The sequence below is a fragment of the Lygodium microphyllum genome, chromosome 14 (genome assembly GCF_053477565.2).
Source record: "Lygodium microphyllum isolate KBCC chromosome 14, Lygodium_microphyllum_v1.1.10, whole genome shotgun sequence".
Classification (NCBI taxonomy): Eukaryota; Viridiplantae; Streptophyta; class Polypodiopsida; order Schizaeales; family Lygodiaceae; genus Lygodium; species Lygodium microphyllum.
In genome coordinates, this window is record NC_141148.1 from 131,400,926 (window position 1) to 131,425,317 (window position 24,392).

General features: G+C 39.6%; 1 protein-coding gene across 1 annotated transcript in view; it reads left to right on the plus strand.

Moving 5' to 3' along the window:
* Positions 1-10,364: 10,364 nt before the first annotated feature.
* Positions 10,365-24,392, plus strand: part of LOC148026118 (V-type proton ATPase subunit c''2-like) — a 42,543-nt gene continuing 28,515 nt past the window's right edge. Inside the window, exon 1 of the mRNA XM_087693375.1 lies at positions 10,365-10,598. Coding sequence (XP_087549501.1) covers positions 10,498-10,598 — 101 coding nt within the window. The 5' untranslated portion in view covers positions 10,365-10,497. The remainder of the gene's footprint in view (positions 10,599-24,392) is intronic.

The following is a 24,392-nucleotide window of genomic DNA, read 5'->3' on the forward strand; positions in this document are numbered from 1 at the left end:
ACATATACCTAGATGGTACTTGCAAACTCTACAAGATAGTCGTTTGGATGTTTCTCTTGTTGGTTGTACTCAAAGACAAACACGTTTAAATTTCATAATCATGCTAATGCAATGGAATTTGTTATGGTAGCAAACACACTTGATGATGATGAGCTTGATTCTTTTGAGGATCCACATTAGAGTGTGCATTGGATGGTAGCAATGCAAGCTAAATATGATTCTATCTCAAAGAATCAAACATGCAATGTAGTTGCATTGCCAGTTGGAAAGAAAGCCATTGGTACTAAATGGGTCTATAAGCTGAAATGAAAAGCGGATGGATCCATTGATAAGTATGAGGCCAAGCTTGTGGAAAAGGGCTATGCACAAAAGAAAGGCATTGATTATGAGAAGACATTTGCTCCTACATCTCTTATGACCACTATCAGGTGTATGGTTGCGTTGGCTACCCATTATGGTTGGATTGTGCACCAGCTTGACATTAAAATTGCATTTTTACATGGGGAACTTCAGGAAGAAGTGTATGTTTAGTAGCCGATGGGTTTTGCAATTAAAGGATCTAAACACTTGGTATGGAAGTTGAAGAAGGCTTCGTATGGTTTGAAATAAGCTCCACGAGCTTGGTATGCCGAAATTGATGCCTTCTTACTCAATCAAGGGTTCATTAATAGCCCATTAGAGTCTAATCTTTACATATGCAAAGAGGGGGGATCCTTGCTGGTCATTTGTCTTTATGTGGATGATCTTCTACTCATAGGGCCACATGTTGGTCAAATTTCAACATTTAAGAAAAATTTGCAACAAACTTTTGATATATCAAATTTGGGTCATTTGCATTACTATTTGGGCATTCATTTTATTCGTGATACTAAAGGCATTGGATTGTCACAGTCCAAATATATTGGTAAACTCCTTGAGAGATTTGGCATTGCAAGCCAGTAAGCACACCGATGGAGACTAGACTTAAGCTGTCTTTACATGATGACAATGATATGTTTGACATTCATACATATGCTCCAACAATTGGATGCCTTATTTATTTATGCAACACAAGACTAAATATTCAATTTGCATTTTTAGCCTTGAGAAAATATATGCATACCCAACTTATGTCACTATGGCAAGGTGTGAAGCATGTTTTCCATTATTTGTAGGACACTAGAACTCTTGGATTGCTTTATGCCAAGGGGGGTGTTGCAGTTACATGCTTGGAATGATTCCTATTGGGCCTAAGATTGTGATTCTCATCACTCTACAAGTGGAATTTTTTTCTTTATTGGCTCTTCTTGCATTTCTTGGCTTAGCAAGAGACAATCCACTGTTGCCACGTCATCTTGTGAAGGTGAATACAAGGTAGCTTTCACTACTACAGCTAAATGTGTATGGCTAAGACGTTTGGTGGTTGATCTTGATGTATTTTTCATGGAGCCTATCCTTTTGTGTATTGATAGTCTGAGTGCCATTTCAGGGGCATGGGACCCTATGTTTCATGCACACATGAAACACATTGAGATACATTATCACTTTGTTAGAGAGAGAGGCTACATGCAAGGGATATCAGCCTTGTCTATTGTCCTACCAAAAACAATGTGGCAAACATCTTCACCAAAGCTCTTCCTTGCAACAAATTTGAAGCATTTTGCGATGCTTTAAATTTGATCTCCTTTGATAGATGATCCTTGTATGCTAAACACTTATCACTCTAGGGGGGTTTGTTGGATTTTACTCATGCCTACGCTCATATAAGAGTGTAGGTGATCCCCATGTAGGACATTGGGGCACTTTTTACTCTCCATAAGAGAGGTTTTCCCCCCCAATGCTTTTCATATGTGTAATTATGTTACACATTTTGGCCACTTACCGCACATTACACACATCTATGTTGGTGTGAACACACTTTAAGTCACTTACACAACCCTAAAGTCTAAGGTTTGTACTTTGTATTCGGTATCTCATCGTTCAATCTATCAAGTGTCAAGGTGTGACCACACACTCTCTCTCTTCTATCATGTTCACTTTGAAGCTATATTGTTGTTCGTTGATTTCAACATAGCCCTCTTCTGCTCAAGGTATGAATCTTGCTCTTGCTTGTTCCCCACTTGTTCCCACCCATTGAGGCTTGCTCCAAGACACCTTGTCTAGTGAGAAGTAGCAAGACTAGTAGACACACCATCAATACCAGCCTGATTTGCACCTATTTAAATACTCTTGTTCCTAGCACTATTGTAGGCATTGGTAGCCCTTGTGGCCCCTGTAGCACTTGACAAAGCTTTGGCAACTCCCTTGGCATCAATTGACACCCATTTGAGCACTCTTTGCAAGTACATACTTTAGTGATGGTCTATACATTCATAACAATTTGTTGTAATACAAATATGAACAACCATTACTTCATTGTTTGAGCTCCATTAATGCTCATATATCTATGTATTGATGTTGGGATGCGTGGTACATGTCTTGATATGCTTCTTGGATTAGTTTGAGCTTTTTGCTTAGCTCAGTTATAAGCAGGGTTCTTTACTATATACACAATGGGCAACAAGTATTTAACTTGGAAAACTTATGTATTGAAGGCTTACATTTCTATGCTTATGTGAATGCTTGGAACTGCTGTATGGGCTAGGACATGCCTATGGTGACATTCGAGGCTTTATTTTGAGATACATTAGATACTTTGGAACCTTGGATTTATGCTTCAGTTATTTTAGTCATAGACATTATGGGCTTAAAGAGTTCTTGTGGTTTATGCTCTCAGCTATGTGCTTGATGTATCTCGGATCCTTGGATGCCATGTACTTAATGCAATGAGCTTGTCTTGCTCAATTGGCATTTGTCTTTATTTCAATGGGAGCTACTTGTCACTCAGATATTTGCATTGAGCTTTGGATCTTATATAATTGAGCTTGAGCTTCTTTCATTGAGACAATGGGACTCATTGAGCTATGTACATGCTCTCTTGATGCTTATTGGATGCAATTACTCTTCAATGGGTTGATTTGATTACATATTTTGGACATGTCACATGTCTCTGTCAATGTGATTTTACTAATGTACACACCTTGCTTGGCTGTGTATTGAGCTTCATTACCCTTGCTAAGACGGTTGTGCATTTGGCAGTTCTCTTCTATTACTCTTAAGACCTACTACATGTATGACATCTATGCCTATTGGATGTATGGTTTACTGACACATTGAGGTTGTGACAAATCTTGGTATCAGTTGTATGTCTATTCACTAGTAGTTGCCTTTACATATCTTAGTTGCTCCTGGATATTCCTGGTAGTGGGAGCTTGGCTTTCCTTGATCGATTGCCCATATTTGGTTCTTGACAAATCTTGGTACTAGTTGTATCCCTATTCACTATTGGTTGCCTTTACATATCCCGATTGTCCCTAGATATTCATGGTAGTGGGAGCTTGGATTTCCTTGATTAATTGCCCATAGTTGTATGCGTGTTCACTACTATTGGTTGCCTTTACATATCCCGGTTGTTTTTGAATATTCCTAGTAGTGGGAGCTTGGCTTTCCTTGATCAATTGCCCATAGTTGGTTCTTGCCATACTACTATATTTGTTACAACAGTGCTATAATTACATTCTTTATGAGAGAAAGTACTTGGATTTGACAATCTATTACTTGCAATTAGTGGATAGCTCTCCCTTTTTAAAAAAATTTAATCCATCATGCATTGCCCTTACTTTGGTTGAGTTTTGGGGTTGTTCTGCAGTCATTTACAATAGCATTTCCTATTGAGTTTTGCAGTTGTATCTTGTCATTAAGATTGGTTCTCCAAATGATAGTGCTATTTTCAATATTGAAAAACTTGGTGGCACTAATTTCACCTATTGAAAGACATAGATATGGTAGGTATTGGTTTAAAAGAAGGTAGCCTTTGACAAACCAAGAGTGTAAAGCCCAAAGGCACTAATCAAGATACTTGGGATGAGTTGGATGAGCTATGTAAATTCACTCTTATTTTATTATTGTCTAAATATGTTTATTTCAATGTTGTGACACCTGAGGATAATGGTTGCCAATTATGGGAAAAGATATGCAATCTCTATGACAAGCAAAGTCATAGTTCACATATATATTGGTTGAAACAACTCATGGACCTTTGCATGAAGGAAGGGACTAGTGTGTCTATGCATTTGAATAAGTTTCATTCAATTTTTAGTCAATTGATTTTGCAGGGCATTGAGTTTAATGATAATCTCCCTCCCTTGTTCTTGCTTGTGACACTTCCTGAGTCATGGGAATCTTTTCGTACTGCCATATATGCTAACATACCTAGAGATGGTTTAAAACTCCAAGATGTTGAGGATTCCTTACTCACAAAGGAGATAAACAAGAAGAATGTGAATGTAGCTTGTACTTTTTATGCATTGACTGTTAGGGGTAGACACGATGGTAAGAGCAATAATGATCATTGTGGTAGAGACTCATAGAGGTTTTAGTCTCGTGAGAAATCCTAGAGTAAGTCTTGTAGTCATAAGGCCTCTCTTACATGTCATTATTGTGGGAAGTAGGGTTATATTTAGTTGCAATGCTATATGGCGCACAATGATAAGCGCAAAGAGAAAGGCAAGGGCAAAGTGTAGAAAATGTTTAACGATTACAGCATCATCTGTAGTAAGTCTAGTGTTAAGATTGAGGAGATAAATGTAGTGTAGCTTGAGTTCAATGATGAGTACATCTTTGTAGTTTCTTCTCTTGATACTAGTCAATTGGCTGATGCTTTGTCCACTTTTTCTTAGTGTTGGTGGATGCTTGATTCACGGGTTTCTTTTGATATTTCCCTACACAAAGATTGATTTCATTCATATTGCAACATGACAGGTTCTATTAGATTGGAAAATGACCCAACATTAAATATCATTGGCATTGGGGATATACGATTACAATTTTTTTTAGGCAACACTTTTGTATTGCATGATGTACACCATGCTCTGGCTTTGACCAAAAGCCTACTCTCTATTGGATAAATGATATAGGCTATCATGTATCTTTTAGTGATTCTACATGGAAGATTACCCATGGGAGTCTTGTCTTTGCTCGAGGTGCCAAGGCTAGCAACCTCTATCCCTTAATTATATCTAGGTCTATTGACTATGTTTTGGCTATGGTTGACATACCCTATGTATCTTTATGGCATCATCACATTGGGCACATGTCCTTAAAGGGAATGAAAATGCATTCTCGTTTGTAATATCTTTTGTCTCTTGATTACAAGTGTTTTGATTCTTGTGGCCATTATCTTTATGGTAGGTAGACACATAGCTCTCATAAGAAGTCTAGCATTACGTGCATGGTTGAGCCTTTGGGTCTTCTTCATTTTGATGCATATGGCCCCATGCCCTATCAATCACTAGGTGACACTAAGTATTTTGTGACTTTCATTGATCAGTATTTGCTATTAAGCAAAAATCAAAAGACTTATTTACCTTTTAGTATTGGCTTGCTCTTGTTGAGAACCAGTCTAAGTATAGGCTAAAACACCTAAGTTCTAAAAATGGGGATAAATATGTATCTAAGGCATTTGAGCAATTTTCTGATGAGAGGGTATTAAGTGTCAATTGACCACCCCTTACACCCCACTCTAGAGCAGTATTGCAAAGTGCACGAATAGGAAAATTCGAGAGAGAGTTCATAATACACTTAGCTAGGAAGGCTTATTGCAATATTTTTAGGTTGAAGTAGTTACTACTACTATATACTTGATAAAGAGATCCCCATGCAGTACTATTGGTTATCGAATTGTAGAGGAGGTATGGTCCGAGAAACCCCCCTTGTAAAAAGTAGTTTGGATAGAGATGTATCTTTTTTGAATTAATGTAGGAAAGGCCCAAAAGTAGTAAGTATTATAGGAGAGAGTGCTATAACATTTTAAAGCCAAAGATTTCTCGCACTTTCTCCTATAATACTACCTTAGACCCTCTCTCATACTAATGGCCTTGGATCTTTACATACACACACATACTCTCTCTCTCTCTCTCTCTCTCTCTCTCTCTCTCTCTCTCTCTCTCTCTCTCTCTCTCTCTCTCATGTGGCTTTAAAAAATTCTAGCAACTCTCTTCTATAATATCACAATGCTACCTTTGGACTTCTCCTATATAAATAGCTTTGGACCTTTATCAAAACACTGTGTGTGTGCGTGCGCACGCGTGCATGGCTTTAAATTTTTTTTAACTTTCACTTACAATATTACATTTGGGCATTTCCCATACATTAATAGATTTGGATCTTTATAAACACACACACACACACACACACACACACACACTCTCTCTCTCTCTCTCTCTCTCTCTCTCTCTCTCTCTCTCTCTTTGTCTCTCTCTCTCTCTCCAACTTGAGATCAAATTCCTCTCTTTAAATGTTTTTGGCCTAAGTAAGATTAGACTAAAAAGTCACATTTTGATTATAATGTCAATAGTATAAAACTTTTTTAAATCTTTGATAAGATCTTTATTTTTCCAAGTATACAATGCAAAAGACAATAGCTATTATACATTATGTTAATTATTAGTTTTTTATGTTAGGAGAAAAAAAATTCCCAAAAGAGAGGACTATTTTTGTTCATAAGGTCCAAACATTTCAATATAGTTCAAAAAGTGTCACTCTACTATGTCTCACATTAAAACATATCATAAATACACACATAATATATATATATATATATATATATATATATATATATATATATATATATATATATATATATATATATATATATATATATATATATATATATATATATATATATATATATATATATATATATATATATATACACTCTTTCTCTTGACTCTATGGAGTCCTAATGACGAGAGAGAAAGAGAGTTGCAAGAGATACACATATTGAGAAATGAAGATAAGGGCCATGCATAAACACATAAACATACACATACACATAGAGAGGCAGATACACATGTGCACAACTTAATTTATTGCTTAATTAATAACTTCATTACTGATTATTTTCTAGTTAATTACTAAATAAAATATAAAGAGGGGGAGAGAGAGACAAAGACGAATGAGAAAGCAAGATACGAGATGTGTGTGTGTGTATGTGTGTGTGTGTGACTTACTTTGACTTTTTTTAAAAAATCGAGAAAGGGGTTGCTAGCAATTCATCAAGAAAAGGGTTGCTTGCAAATCCTTCTCAAGATTTAAAAAAAAATCACGTCTCCTCTATCATTTCTTTGAGGGGACTTGTGACATTTTTTTGCACCAAATAGGGGGTTGTTGACAATCCCTTCTCAATGAATTTTTTTTTCACAAGTCCTCTCTAAATATTTTTCCACTAAACATGGAGATATCAGCAACCTCTTCCCATCCAAAAAAAAATATTATAAGTTTCCTCAAAGAAATAGAGACAACTTGTGAATTTTTTTCACCAAGAAGAGGTTGTTAGCAACCCTTGTTAGGTGACAAAAAATTTCATGTCCCCTTAGAGAGATGATGGAGGGGAGTTCTCTCTCTCTCTCTCTCTCTCTCTCTCATGCATTTTTAATGAGGAAACTACTACATCATTCATGGGGACAAAGATTCGTTCTTCTAGTTTACATAGGAGATAAAGAGAATTTCAAACCAGATGATAATATTGAGTCTCAGAAGTCATGCAAGTTAGCAACATGGAGACTTCTCTACAATCATAACTTGTCCTTCTATAGAAGTATCATGTATGGGCAATTGGAGAAGGGGATATTGCAAACTTTACCAAGGAAATGCAGGGATTAGGTGCACTTGAAGGAGGAGTAGCTCATATAAAAGGATCACCAGATCGAGTAGTAGTAGAATGAAAAGTTGTGCCAGAGATATCATATCTTTCTTGACTACCTAAATGTGAATTCCCCTTCAATGAGAAGGCATTACACAAAAAATACTCAAAGAAAAAAATGTGTAACAGACATAAGGGCCCAGATTTCTGGTAAGTAACTCCACATGCATTATTTAGAATATGTCACACTTTTATGTCTTCTTCTAAAGAGAATATGGCTGATCATAGAAAAGTGATACCTCTAGTGCATTTATTCTCGTAACTCATTCTTCGGTAAGGAGTCTGGGTGAAACCACAATTTCTAAAATGTTTTGATGATATTGATTGGCCACACTTTAGCCCTACGATGATACTATTTGTGGATGATAGCATAAAGAAGATGTAATGTAACCCACCTAACTCCTTTACATATCCATTTACATTTTAAGAAAATCCCATGGATACCATCCTCTTCACATGCTTCCCTATTTGATTGCTGAAAATCCCTTCAATACCATCCTCTTAGAATACATGCTTCCTTATTTGACTGAGCTAGCAAGTTTTCATGGGGAAGTCTAGGATTTTGTTAGAGATCACTCATTTCACCCTCCAGCAATGGAGCTAGATTAATATTTAATGTTTGTAATAAATACATAACACATTTTCTTTGCGTATAGTAGTTCAATAACTTGCAATGTTCATACAATATAATGTGAAATATATCAGTATATTAAAATATTTGATTGTTGAAGTTTCGAGTTTAAAATGAAGAATTCTTGAAATGAATAGCTACAAGTAATGAAACAATACGGAGCTATATTTTATGGAGATTGTGAAGCAATTGCTTGCAAGGGTCTATTGTAAACAAATGCATAACTTCAATCTATATGTAAGCCTAATCAAATGAGGAAGAGAGATAGAAATATGCAAGTATAAGTGAATGTGTCTATAGTTTGCTCGTCTGTGCATAACTAAAGTACTAACAAATCAAGATGTAACTATAAAATACATGCAAAGAAGAGAGAGGGGGGATGTGAATGTATATGTAGTGTGATATCTCATATGCATGCGTAATTGAACTATTAACAATGTGATAATATTATCAAAGATAAGCATATAAGCTTAATCTAGTGATGTAAATAAGTTAAGGAGAGAGAACTATTAATGCATTGTTAGAGAGAGAGAGAGAGAGATGATAAATGACATAGTTGGGGGGGTGAAAAAGACAAAGAGATAGAGAGAAAGAGATTGTTATTGAGAAGGAGGAGAGGAAGATGGATGTCATGGATCCCTAACATATGAGAGAGAGAGAGAGAGAGAGAGAGAGAGAGAGAGAGAGAGAGAGAGAGAGAGAGAGAGAGAGAGAGGAATGTATAAGTGTAAGTCAAGCTAAGAAGAGATTGACATACATAAAACCAAACATTAAGGACTTTTGAGAGGGAGGGTAAATTTCTATCTCTTGCTTTTGTTAAGAGGAATCTCTATGAAACATAGATAAACTAAAGGAGGAAGCAAAAATTTTTTTCCCCTTTGCTTTGTTTGAGATTTGTGACCTCCGGGAAAAGGGCAGAATGCAAAAAGGTTGAATAGGAAAGCTACACATCTATTCCTTTGTTTGGCTTCGATTACTAGAAATGGTGAGGTGTAGTGAAGGAAGAAACAAGAACTTGAGTGTTGCACTTGGCCTCATAATAGAATTATGACAATGATAATATATTTAAAGGTAGTGATTAATATTAACATTGTTTTGTGGCTAATTATATAACTCAAGATGTGTGTCAATAATTGACAGTTGATCAAGCACACATAAATACATTTGATATTTTTTACAATGATTGCAATGTAGTGTAGACAATTTTTATTTTGTTAGTTATTATAGCTATATATATGCTTATGCAATTTGTAATAATCTACACAATGATCATAGATTTGAAGGGTGCTCCTTGCTCCATGTTCACAAAAAGCATTCTTGGTAGCAAATACAAGAACCTTTAACTCAAAATTTTAGAGCGATATATTAACAGATCTATGTATTTGCCAATAACTAGGAAAATAATTAATTTGATAGCATTTACAAAAAATTTAACTCTAAATTATAGAGGGATTTTCTATGTACTTGCCATTTTTACAACTAGGAATTTTATAAAGTTCAAGCTTTTATACTTGATTTTTAAAATTTGAAGGTCTTTATTTTATGGAAAATTTATGATTCATTCTACATTAGACATAAATTTTTCATGAACACTATATAGCCATTTTTAAAAATAAATTTTAAGATGTTAAACCCTATTTTTTAGATTTCAAAAGGTTTTTTAAAAATTCAAAAATTATTTAATAATACTTTTATAAAATGTAAAAATTCAAACCTTATTCTTTAGATTATAAAAGGCTTTTTAAAATAGGTTTTATAATCAATTTTACGTTAAACCTCGATTTTTAGTGTTCATTGGTCCTTGCTCAATTTAGGAGAATTGATAAGAAAAATAGACTAGTATTTTGTGATCAGAAATTATTAGTGAGGGACATGAGTCCATTAGACTGGCACAAGACATTTCAATATTTTAGGCGGACAGGTATCACCCCAGCGATCCTGACCGCCGCCCATTCTCAAACGCGCCTTAGGCAGGTGTGCACTCCGCACGTTCGCTCTCTCTCTCTCTCTCTCTGTCTGTCTGTCTCTGAAAAAAACAGGTCGAATCAGCTCGAATTATCGGCGTCTTCTTCTTCTTCTGGTTGCGATGGGCTACCTCGGGACAGCCCTCCTCAACGTCTCGCCCTACGCCTTCTCTGCAATCGGCATCGCCATCGCCATCGGTGTCTCGGTTCTTGGCGCTGCCTGGTACGTCGTTGTTTCTTTCTAGTCCATGCATCCAGCAAAATCGGTTCGCGTAATCTTTGAAATTACACCGATCCAATTCGCCTTTGCAATACCCGGGAATGTGGATTTGTGCTTTTTATACGTAGCAGATTGCAGTAGTGCCAGTGAATGCTATAAGTGAGCACATTGGCTGTATGGTTTAGTGTTTATTGTCAAATTTAGTCGTGAATTCTGTGTAGGGATCAAGATACCTGTGCTCAACTTATTCCTTCCACAAGTTGCATAAAGCATCTGATTGATGTGCCTCTGATTTTCGTAATGAAAATCAGATTGCAATGAATACTGCTTTATGAAAAGTGAGCATATTGGTTGTATGGCTTAGCGTTTGCAGTTAACCACAGTCGTGAATTCTGAGTAGCGATCAAGTTATTGTGCTCCACTTTTTCCTTCCACAAGCTGCAGAAAGCATCTGATTGATGTGCTTTCTGGGTTTCATAGCAAGTTTCCTAAGGAACATTCATGGTATCAGTTATTCAAAATTGTGTCTTGTTCTTTTGAGCTGGGGGGAGGAGGGAAGGGTTTTTTCAGATGAGGAGGGGGAAATCTTGAGGGGTGTGAGTTGACATGGCAGTGATATAGCAACAATTCATTGGATTCCACTTTTGAAGGTGGATGAAAGTTTCTTTTGGCTTTATGCCACTGGAAGAAGGGTGGCAGCTTGAAAAGTTCTATGCTTTTAGCCAAAAATTTAGTCATTGTCGTCTGTTTCAACTCATCTACCACCCCCCTTTGTGAATGAGACGATAGTGGATGAAAGAAAAACTAAATTTTTTTCCTGCCCTTTGTGAATCCACCCTTAAAATTGTGAACTTAGGAAGTACAGATTTTTCTGATCTGAAACGAGAAGTTTGGAAGCAAGTCATTATTATGACTCCTTCAAGGTTTGATGTACAAGTTGGCCTCGCTCAAGGTCTCAAAGACTAGCTTTTGGTGTCATATTCTAGGTCATTATTCCATTCCCAGCCGGTTTCTGAATGAGCCTAGAACAAAGGGCATTTGTGGAGGTTGAAGCATTGCATGCATAATCAAATCAGCCCATTGGTATGGAGCAGCTGAGTATGCAATCTTTGAGAATAGTTGCAATTTAAAAATCAATGGAGTAAAATTTGTAGGGATTGTGTTAAGCAAGAGATAAATCATCAATAGAATTAATAAAATGAGTGTTTGAAAACTATGCAATCAGAGAGCTAGGTAAATGCAAATATAGTGATTGTGGTGAAGAGCAATGCATGAGGTTATAACCTTGTAAGTACCATTTAGGTGCTTGGTGTATAAATGACTTGCATTTTGAAAGCCTCATTGCTTGGCTTAAAGTCGATCCTTGGGAGCACATGCATGAAAGCATAAGCACTACAAACTTGAATAGCCCAAAAGGAGTTCAAAATGCAATCTTTAGAATATCCTTTGGAGCAATCCAAATCTGGTGATAAGTGGACTTCAACCAAAGCTTGCTGAAAATCATTGATCCTACTAGCTGATCCAATAACTCATGTATGCATGCACAAAGGGAACTTGTTTTTGATGGTGAGCTTTTGCTGAGCTCCTTCTTGTAATCTACACATAGGTGCACACAAGCTCTTGCACACACGCCATCATAGCATGGCCACCCTTGTGAATTGCTTGCTTTGTTTGGATATGAGAAATAATTGCCAGTTGTTTAGCTCGAGCCACCATGGTTGCAATAGTGCCGTGCAAGGTTTTCCTCACCTGCCAAGGCCCATCTCAAATGAAGATAGAGTGTAGGTATTAATCCATCAAGTCCATGTGATCATAGAGTCATGGCTGCCCTAAAATCACGTTTGAGATTGAGGAGAGAAGTGGCCTTCATAGTATTTCGAACCTCAAATTTTCTATTTGGAGCTATATCCTCTACTTGCTCCCTTAAGTGGTATTTCTTGGTTTTAGTCTTTCTCTGAGGTTGAAAAGCTTGCACCATTGGATGTGTCACATTGGTGAGTAGCATTTGGAGATGATACTTCTTGACAAACTTGTCTTGGATCAAATTCTTAGATGTATCATGCTCCACCATCTACCAAGCAAAGGACATGATGGCTTGCGACCACTCCTTGCATGAGCAGCTCCAAGGAAAAAAAATCCACATCTCCCAAGGGTGCTATCTTAAGTGTAGAAGCCATGTTGGGGCCGCCACCTCCATGGTCTTGACTCCCACCTTGGAAGTTCCACCCTTGGAGTGAGGTTGTGTGACAAAGCTCCTAGAGCTCTAGTTTGACTTGGATTGAGGCTTACAAGTAGGACATATACATATGCTAACATGATGCAAGGGATTTTGTAGTAGGTGCCGTGTTGTCATGGTGAGAGTGTGCAGTGGAAAGGAAAGTGAACGTGGAGAGGAGATAGAAAGAGAACGTAGATTTTAGAAGGAATAGTTTGACATCAATGGCTGAAAGGTACAAGGCTACAATGGCCAGCCCCCAATACGTAGCTCTATGTATCAATGTGTATATGGTAGCAAGGGGATGAGAGAACGAGGAGGGTTGGTTGATCACAAAGAATCAATGATGGATAATGAGAGCAAGAGGGCAAGCTGCCTATATATAGGCAAATTGGGGTCACAATTGGTAATTAAGTGGTTAGGCCCAAAATATGGGCACCCAAGACATTCTACAGTGCCCAAACAGAAATGCACTAATGTGCCCTTCATCTAAAGTGCCTAAAGCAAATAAAATGACAAAGACAATCTTAGAGCTCCCAAATTTCCTCGTCTAACTCAAACTAAGGCTCACAGGTGGGAGATGACCACACAAGATACGCATGATTGCTAATACCATCTCTCAGATCTTGGATGTGGCGGAAGGCCAAAGGAAGGGTGGTAGGAAGAGTGCGAATGCTGATGATGTCCATAGTTGAGAAAGAATGCTAGCCAAGGAGCAAGACCCCCTCTGTAGATATAAATTCGATCAAATGGAAGGCCATCGGAGGCCAATGGAAACAGAGAGGCCTCGAACAGATCACTCTTGAAAATTCTAGTCAAGAATGGGTGAGCTAAGCCTCTGACCAGACTGAGGCAATAGCGAGAAACTATTAAATGTGCCATAAGCTACATAGAAACAAAAAGGACCAAGGGCCAAGAAGCAAGGGACAATTACTCACTAGCGAAGGAAAGAGGTCGACGCATAAAGGAAAGGTCCTAAGTAGATTGTAATCAATGAAGAAACTCCTCATGATCCTGGGAATCCCCCTGTAAAACACAAAGGGCCAAGGAATCTATGACCGTGCCATCGATATCATCCCCCTTTGAAAGGGACGGGAGGCATGACGGAACCACCAAAGGAGATGGTGGGGGATGGGATGAAACATGTAGGATAAATGGTGTACAATTGGAATGGATGCAGCTATGGAAATTTGACTTGATAGGCCGTAAGCTATATCTTCTTTAAAAAAGAAAAAGAATTCAATGTGGTTCCACCCACCTTTGTAGGTCTTGGTCTAATACCTTGGGTAGCCGACAAGCACCGTTTGTCTAATACCTTGGCTTCTCTTTAAAAACAGTCCCAAAATATGTAAATTACCAAAAGTGCCATTAAATGGTGCGCGATCGTAGAGACTTTTGGTGTCCATAGGCAAAACCCTAGTTTGGGAGGATCCTTCTGCATCTGTAAATAGAGAGACTACCCACCATTCAGCCTATCCTTTTTTGTGCAGGTTTCTCACTTCTCTCTGCAGATTTCAGCCATTAGTCACCATTGATAAGCTGTAGATCCCTACGCACGTGAATCGATTGAAAACACTGGAATCAACGTGTGTGAGCTCCTATGTAATGAGTAGGTCTCTCTCTCTCTCTCTCTCTATAATGCGAAATGAGGTTTTCCTTGCCACTCTTGGTCTCTTATTGCCCTGCCCAGGTCTGCATTCACCTTAATCTTACTCCTCTTACCAGTATTTAACCCAAGGTTTCGTTCTTTGCCCTTCTTTTCCCTATTTTAGCGTGTTATATAGCAGCAAAACCCATTGTGTGCTCACATTGTTTTAATCCTATCCTACCTAATGCAATAAAAAAATCACCAGATAGCATTCATGCTTCTTTAGCCCACTCATCCACACATCCAAACCCAAAAATACTTGTTTCTGATGATTAATACGCCTAAATCTCCTATCTACCTCAAGCTCCGGTTCGGGGATGAAACCCTTACTTCGATGCTCGATTTGAAGAGCATAAGCACTCAAGCTTGAATCCGTTGGTCCCGGCAACGGAACCAAAATGTAGAGGTGAGCACAAGCTCAACTGTCAAGACCCACGGACCGCTTATTGTTCAAGCGTTTCAAGCGAGCACTAATGGCTACCTCTCACATAGTTGATGCGCTATCCCTCTCTACGAGTGTAGTGAGCTTACCTTGATGCCCGATTGAGTTGCTTCCTCTCTCAAGCACTCCGATAGCCCCACGATTCGTGATGCAAGCTCAAGCATCCTCAAGCCTCTTCCTCCAAGCTCTATCCTCCATAGCCATGCGTGAGACAAGAGAAGAGAAGAGAAGGGAATAAGAAGAGAGAAGATGGTGGAGAGCTTCACCTCCAAGATCCCTCACTCTCACAAGCTCACTGCCTCACTCTCTCACACTCTCTCCCTCAAGCACTCACAAGCAAGCAAGAGAAGAGAAGAAGAAGAGTCCACTTTGCCACACACCAAAGAATGAGCTCTCATTCATCTTTTGAACTTTATATACAAAGCCCTAAATCCCATTTGGGTGGTTATTCCCTTTTTACATATCCGGTCATAGCCTAGGCCATTTTTTTCCATTGTCCTCCTATCTTCCTAGCTTCCTTCCTACCGTCTATCTATCTTTACAATTTGCACGCGGCACTCTTAAAATAAATCATAGTGCGCCTTGCGCTTTTTTACAAAAGTGTTAACTTGGGCTTTTTCTTGTGTGTCTTTTTTCTTGATTTAGGATTTTTTTTGCACTTCTTGTGTTTTCATATTTTTCTTGGCGCGCCTTCGTCTTCCATTTCACTTTTGCCTTGGCCCTGCCCTCTGCTTTAGAGTTTTCCAATGTTCCACCTTGTTCGTCAGAGGGTTACCATGCTTCGATTGGTGACTACAACATTCGAGATCCATCTCCGGTGGATGTCACCATTCAACATTATTCATTGCTTTGCTCTTGAGCATTTTGTACACTCTTCCATTCATCTAAAGCATTGATTCATTTGCTTCGGAGTTCTTTTCTCTATTTGTTTGTGTTTGTGTTTTTGGTGGTTTGAGTTTTTGAGTTTTGACTTTTGTGTTTTGCATTTAGGGTTTGCATCTATTGCATTACTGTATGAGTTATTGTGTTTCAGCTGTATTCATACACTCTGTAATTTCTCTGTGCAAATCCTAGCATATCTTCACAGTGGATAGACACCCTTAAGTGGGAGGAGTTGGTTTTGATAGTCTTCGGTTAGGAGGAATAACTCAAAGGTCAGAATGCTCTCAAGATGAAGAAATTGATAGGTTAATCTTCTCAACAGAAGGGGAAGAACAATTGCAACAAGAACAAGGAGGAGAAGACCAAGCAAAATAAAGCCAAGGAGTCTACTTGTCACATTTTTGGTAATATAGATCATTGGAAGGATTGACCCAACAAGGACAAGAAGAACACTAAGAAGGAGAAATGTACGAAGGACTCATGAATAGTGGCTACTCAAATGGTATTGTTAGCAGATATGTCAACTCAATGCGAGTCTGTGCATGCTAGATTGTGTTAGGTACATGATTGATATTTTAGGCATTTTATTGTGCATTATTTGTGGCATTTTAGGGCATTTTATACCAGTTTGGTCAACATTTAATGCTGGTTGACCAGTTGCTATTCATGGCATATTTATTGCCTATATATTATGTGCTCCTCCTCCTTAGTCTATGTATTTCATCACCTGGAGGTTCAGATTGGAGAGAGGAGCCAGAGCCAGTCCCAGTGTTCCTGTAGCTAGTGACTCATTGTTGTATGCGATTGTCTCATGTCTTGATATATGGCAGGGTTGCATTCTGTCCATGGATGGATCTATATAGTACGATCCATCCAGTTCGGATGTGTATGATCCGTCTAGTTCTCGTCCCTTTTTTTTTTATAAGTTGGTGTTTTTTAGAAATGAGTTTTTGGCTTTACCCTTTTCCTCTTTATCCTCATTGACCTCTACTTACACCTCATTTACCAACTCTTTTTCTACCTCTCTTATAAGCTCCTCTACTCTTTTCTCTCGGATCTCCTCCATCCACTTCTCTCCACCTCTCCATCCTCCTCTTCCTCATGTCTCATCCCTATGTGTAGCTATATTTCTATTTTCTCTTCCTTTACCTCCTCTTCTTTCCCTTCCCCTAGCTCTACCTATATCTCTTTATTCTTTGTCCCTATCACTATGCTTAAGCCTCTTCATGAAGCCTTCACATTACACACATCTCACCTTGAGTCTTAGCTTTCAGCTTCTTTTTGTATCTACTAGTTTTTGTACTTGCCACTTGGCACTTGTGACTTGCCATACCATGATCCATTGTATATGCTTTCGATCTTATAAATAAAATTGGATCTGGGAAATTACTTGTGACTAGAGTCTTGGATTACATTTTCTCTCAACCTCTGATCATGTTCATGACTCGTTATTGAAAACTAATGCAAAAGACATTTGTGGTTTGTAAATTGTATTAGTATTGGATATATAATGCCTTGTGACACTATCTCATGGATAGCCACTCTCATGTTAAAACAAGTAATATTTACTAGCCTAACCTTTAAGTTTCTATGTATTTTTTAATGATTGTTTGAAACAATGGATTTTATCTAACATTTTATTGTGTATGTTTAGTAGCGTATTAAGTCCATGGACAGGAGGGATCGAACGGATTGTACTTGACTACCCTAGTATATGGATTAGATTTCTTGAGCATTCTTCTACATTTCTTTTCTTGTCTATTGCAGCCTGCGTTTTCTACAAAAGAATTTGTGTTTTCAGCCTACATCAGCATTTTGTCATGTTTTCGTCAGTATTGCTGCATTTGTTGCTTCATTCAGCTTGTGTTTTGGTTTTCTGACCTTGATTGCTGATTGGGCGCCTATGTGTACAGGTCGTTTTTGCTGTTTCAAGCATTTTTTTTTTCATTCTTGCAGTAATCACCCTCCTCTTCTGATCAGATTTTGGTTTCCATTGCGTATGTGCACTAACTTTGTGCAGTCTTTATTGTTGGTTTGGCTGTTTTCTCTCTCTATCCACCTTTTATCCTTTATCTTCTCGTCCTATTATCTCCAGATGGCTTCTCTATACACTTCTACTGATGATAAGTTACATGGCCCTAACTATCTAACTTGGAATGTTGTTATGAAAGCTTGTTTCATGTAGAAGCGGTTATGGTACATTGTTTGTGGAGCTATTCTGCATCATCAACGTCCTTTTTGAGTTCTAGATAATTTTGATGAGAACAATCATGAGGAAGTTGTGCTCACATGGGATATGGATGATACACGTTCGTATTCTGCTATTCTTCGATGTATTTTTAAAGTTGTTCTACCAGAGGTTTGTCAAAGTGAAGCAATGTGGAAACGAATGACCAAGACAAAGAGTGAACGGAGAGAGGAGAGTGTGAAATACAGAAAATCTGCAGTGAAGAATGCTGTATAAGAATGCAGAATTACATACGGGTGTAGAGAGTATGCTTGCATATGTCTCCACCTTTTGAAGATCTCAGTCCCTGTCATCCCCGAGGGTAGTCTCCACGGTTTACAGCCTAAAAACTAGGAGAACAACTGAGAGAGATTGCAAAAACTAGGGCCAATAAATAGCCAACAAAAAATGCCAAAAAATACCAGGCTGACTGCATTAAATGCAGCCTATTGGTTAGCAAATTGGTCGACTAGCTATTTGACTTGAAAACTGCTTTTGCTTGACAGGTCAACTGCCATGTGGCACTCTTGTTGCACTTGTCGCTTGTTGTATCTACTATACCTGTTACTCTTGCCGCTCTTGCCTATCCAAGGAATGTCCACCTTTAACATCCCCTCTCAGATCTTGGACACGACAGAAGGCTAAGGGATTTGGTGTGCTGTCAAAGTAAAGCTTGGGGATGCGCTTTGGTAAATAAGTCTCCAAGATTGTCCTTTGTCTTGCAATAAACCAGGGAAATGGTCTCATCCGTTGTGCAAAATCTTTAGCAACAAGGCAGGCCTTGTGCTTGTCTAATGTGCCATCACTGTGATGCTTGGTTTTGAAAACGCATTTGACTCCAATGATCTTCTTATGAGAAGGCTTCACCACAAGATACCAAGTGCCATTTCTCTTAGTCGACTCCAGCTCTTGCTCCATTGCTTTTCGTCAATGGTCAGGCTGTAAAGCCTCCTCCATGGAGATGGGCTCCCGATCTTGCATGACACGAGTCATCAAACAATAATTAGTGTAAACAAGCTCAGTGTGGTGTGCTTGGTTCCTCTGAGAACACTGTGGGTCATCTTGCGGCTACTACTTCTCAGGAACCCTCTCAATCCCTGCATCACGAAGAGTGTCTCTAGCCCAACGAGGAGGAGACCGATCTTGCCTCGTCACTCTCCATCGGTTGAAGTTTTTGGGAGGTCCACCGATGGTTGGGGAGGAATCAGTGAATCTGGTAGCTGAGAACTGAGTTCCTCATTCAAAGAAGAGTCCTTAAGAGACATAGGCTCTAGAGGAGCAATTGATCATTGGCACCCAACTATCATCGAGATCTCCAAGAACAAGGTGATCCCCCTGTGAGTTTGGAAATTCCACGAACCTAACGTCATGGCTCTTGTAGACGTCTCGCTTAATGGGATCATACAATTAGGAATCTTGAGACTGCCGAGCTATAGGCCACAAACACCTGTCTTTTGGAAGTTGCTTTAAATTTGTCACGCTGTGTCTTCGGGATGTGAACATAGGTATCATACTCAAAAACCCTAAAATAAGAAACATTTGGCTTAGACCGAAAGTATGCCTCATATGGAGTCATACCAACAATAGTGGAAGTAGGGGAACGATTAAGGATGTGAACTGTAGTAGTTACAGCCTCAGCCCATAGACTTTGAGGTGTTTGACGATGCTCCATCATGGTACGGGCCATCTCAATCAACTGTGATTCTTTCGCTCCGATATGCCATTCTCTTGAGGGGTGTTTGTATTGGTAAACTCTTGGTGAATACCATGGTCTGCACAAAGTCAAGCAAGCTCATTAGAAACAAATTCTCCACCCTTATCCAATGGTAAGGTCTTTAGTTTTCGGCTCGGTTGGTTCTCCTCAAAGAGTAACCAATCCTTAAAGTTGGAGAAAGCCTTCGACTTCAGCTTCAGAAAATAAGTCCATGTCATCCTGTTGTAATCATCCATTATGAGCATAAAATACAAGCTTCCTCTAAGGGACTCTGTCCTCATCGGTCCACAAACATTGGTAGAAACAAGCTCCAAGGTTGTTGAAGATTGCCTTGAAGCCTTGTTGGAAATAGCATCACGAGTCTGCTTCCCACAGATGCAAGAGACACAAGGCTGCTGGCTCACCACAATGTCCAGCAAACCCCAAACAAGCTGTCCCTTGATGCCTTTTGAAGGTAATCATAATTGAGGTGGCCAAACCGAGCATGCCAAAGCTTGGATTGAGTTTGTGAGGTAAAAAGAAGAGAAGTCAAGGCAGAAGAAGGCTCCAACTTGTAGACTCCATTCTCCTCATAATCCGAAGAAAGAACTTGTCTCGATCCACGATCAAGAATTCAAAAAGAATCCACATCAAATTCGACCAAGAGGCCGAGGGCACAAATCTGGTGCATCGAAAGTAGATGGTACCCCAAAGGTCGGCACATAGAGCACCTTAGATGTATAGGCACCACCCTGCCCATCTGGAATAAGATGCATGTCTCCTCGGCTTTGTATAGAAATAGATGAACTGTCACCAATGAGAATCTGGCCATGCGAAGGCTGCAAATGAGTAACACCTGTGTTGAAGAAGGGGTCATGTGCCGTGAGGCACCAGTCAACAATCCAGTCCCTGAGTGTATGGGGTTGTCAATGCAACATTAGAAGCCGTCAGGGTCAAATTCTCAACCACCTCCAAATGGAGGAAAGCAGCGGATGAGGGAGTAGCCACCCTCTTCGGAATCCTTTGAAGATTTATTCTTCTTCTCTTTGTCCTACTTCTCCTTGTTGGAGCAATCCTTCTTCCAGTGACCTATCTTGCCACCACAGATGTGACAAGTGGACTCCTTTTCTTTGTCTTTCTTGGATTTGCTGTCGTCCTCCTCCTTTTGGTCCTTTTCCTTCTTTTGAGAGGATTGACCAACCAAGCCTCAGATTTAGAAGCATTGGTATCTTTCAACTGCTCCTCTTGGTCCAAGACCATAGGAACCAACTCTTCCTACCAAAGAGTCTTAGACCGCCCTAAAGTAATCAAGACGGAATAAAAACCACTGAAATGGGATGGTAACTGTGAAAGAAGAGTTATTGCCATGTCTTCAAAAGTGATCACCTTGTGTTTTGTACTTGCATCTTAAGTTGCCTCAGCTTGTTAATATGCTCCCGTATAGAAGATGACTTGTTGACACTCATGGTTTGCATTTGCACTTCCAAAGAAACTCGTTTCATCACGGTCATATGATTTAACATCTGATCAAGCTCCAGCCATATCTCTTGGGCCATCGTCAAATGCTCAATATGAGAGATAACAGCCGTGGTATATGAGAGAAATAAAAACAAGCGGATGCGAGTATTGAGTTTATCCCAATGTGCTTGAACCTTTGCCAACTCCACCTTATCACTGGAAGAGTGCAAAGAAGGATGATGAATAGCCTCTGTAACAAGCTCCCCCGAATCATAGGACTCCAAAATGGCAAGCATCATGACCCATCAGACACAGTAATTCTCGCCATCAAGCTTTTGATCTGATGGAAGAGCTAGTAAGACGGGCAACTTTCGGTCCATGATCGCCTAAAACTTTGTCTCGGCCTCAAAATACATCTTACCTACAATGTTTGCACAAAACACAAAAAGCACCCCCCTTTGACAGTGAAAATACAGCCTACTAGGGCTCTTGACCGCTTGTCTTGCTTCTTCTTCACTAGTCGGAGGCAATGAAAAGGTAAAATCTGCACTTGAAGGCCAAAAATGCAGCCTTTTTCCTTCTTTAACAGCAAAAATAGCAGTAGCTTTAGCAAATCTTCTCCTTTCTCACACGCTCACGCTCTCCTTAGCCTTGTTCTGATGCGCAGCCCTCTTGCTCGCCCTAGAATGCTGAAAACGCAGCTTTGTGTCGCGCTGAAATCTCCTCTTCAGATGGGTCCTTCAATGCTTTGATACCATGTCAGAGTGAAGAAGTGCGGAAGCAAATGACCAAGACAAAGAGTGAACAGAGGGAGAGAGAGACAGTGAAACGTGGAAAATCTGCAGTGAAGAATGCTATATAAGGATGTAGAAATATACATGGGTACAGAGAGAATGTTTGCGTATGTCTCCACCTCGAAGATCTCAGTCTCCATCAGCCCCGAGGGCAGTCTCCACGGTCTGCAGCTTGAAAATTGGGAGTACAACTGAGAGAGATTGCAAAAACCAGGGCCAATAAATAGGCCAGCAGAAAATTCCAAAAAATACCAGGTTGGCTGCATTAAATGCAGCCGATTGGTCATCAAATTGCCCGACCGGCTGTCCGACTTGAAAACTACTGTTGCATGACATGTCAGTTGCCATGTGGCACTCTTGTTGCACCTGTCGCATTCTGTACCTGCTGTACTTTCTGCTGTGCGTGTCTAGGGAATGTCCAGCTTTAACAAGGTTACCTTCTATAGGACATCGTCAAAGCTTTAGATATTGTACAAGGCATCTTTCACTATGCATGCAATGACACTTTATGGATAGCTCTAGTAGATGAAGCTCAAGCCTAATGACACTGTCCAGTCAGTTTTTCTTAGTGTTACACAGGTAGAGGACCAGCTTCACCACATGCAATCTGCTCTTTTAGAGGTACATCTTGTGGGGACGATACTCTACAAGCTCTTTTCGGAGTTTGATGGAGTGGCCAATGCTTTGTGGGTGTAGATATGCTCAACATATGTGAGCTTTATTTATGTGTCCTCCATGCTACTTGAGCATGAGATATCTTTGCATCTCTAAGGCAGGGTCTTGTCTCATTATACAGGTTCTAGTGAGGCTCTTGTAGCTTTTGAGAGGGGTGATAGGAAGTTGTTGAAGGCTCAGTGCTATCATTGTGATAAGAAGGGACACTTGTGGATTGTAAAGAGTTAGCAGCTTCAAGGAAGAAAAAGGAGAAGAAGAAGAAGCAGGATGCGTACTCTTGTCAGCATTTAATGCTGTTCGACCAACTACTATTCATGGCATATTTATTGCCTATATATCTACGTATTTCATCACTCGGAGGCTCAAAGTGGAGAGAGGAGCTAGTGCTATTGACGGCATAGCCAGTGACTCACTATTATACGCAATTGTCTTATGACTTGGTACATGGATTCCATTTCCCAAGCATTCTTTTGAGTTCTCTTCTTTTGTAGTGTTCTTTTTTTCTCTCTATCTTGTGTTCAACAGTCTATTTTTGCATACATATATGCTTCCATTGCTGCATCCACTTCTGACATGTATTGCCCGTATGTATCAAATGCATGGACAAATTCTCTTTGGTGACAGCTCTTTTGTGTTAGCGATTGTCAGTCATCCCCTGGCGGAGTAGGCAGCCACGTCAGCTGCCACGTGGCAGTCTGGTACAGTCGGAGAGATCTATACCAGTCGGCTGCATTTAATGCAGCCGACCTGCCATATTTTTTCGCATTATTCCTGGCTATTTATAGCCGGCAGCCAGCACATTGTTTCCACTTGTTTTTGCAGATTTCAGGCTGGAGATTTGTGTAGACTGCAGCGTACTTCGAGGTGAATAGCAGGTTGCATCGTCGAGGTGGAGACACGCAGTCCCGCGCACTATGCCCGTGTATATATCTGCATATCTTTGTATACAACACACCTTATACAGCAGATCTTCATCTTCCACTGTCTCTTTCTCTCTCTCTTCTCTCTGTGTTCACACTCTCTCTCAGTCTTGGTCCCACGCTTCTGCATCGCTGCACTCTGACATGGTATCAGAGCAGTGAAGAAGGGTCGACTGAGTGAAGAACCTACTTGAAGAGGAGATTCCATCGTGACACAAGGCTGCGTTTCCAGCGTTCGAGGGCGAGCGGGAGGGCTGCGCATCAGAACATGTCACAACTCTATAGAAACAGAATTTGTATCCTTTTTCATTAATTTGTCTATATAATGATTTATTAAATTTATTTCCTTTGCATTAATTAGATATAAAGAAAAGTGCATTGGAGCTGGCCACTGATGAGTGGTCACAGGTTATGGTGGACTCACGCGGTGGGTTAGAGAAAAGATAGTTCACACTTCCACCTATATGGCCCGATTGGGCGCCTGTGACTAGAACTCACGCATATCAGGGTTAGACTCGCACACACAAAGGATTGATGCCTTGAAGTGTGGGCTAGATCCACCAGAACAGATAGTTACAATCAACAAGATGGCATGATTATGAAATGCTTGTATAATGTGCATGTGTGGGCTGAAAGCTTGAAATGCACATTTCTTTGCATAGGAAAGTCACATGAAGATTCGGATACCATTTTTGCGATGTACACGGAAAAAGCTTTCATATGACACCCATATTGGGGGGGGTCCCTAAATTTTAGGAGGTCCCTAAATTTTAGGAGCCTCGAATTAGCCTAAAAATGCTAGTCCTAAAAAATAGGGATGCCATTCTAAAAATAGTAAGTTCT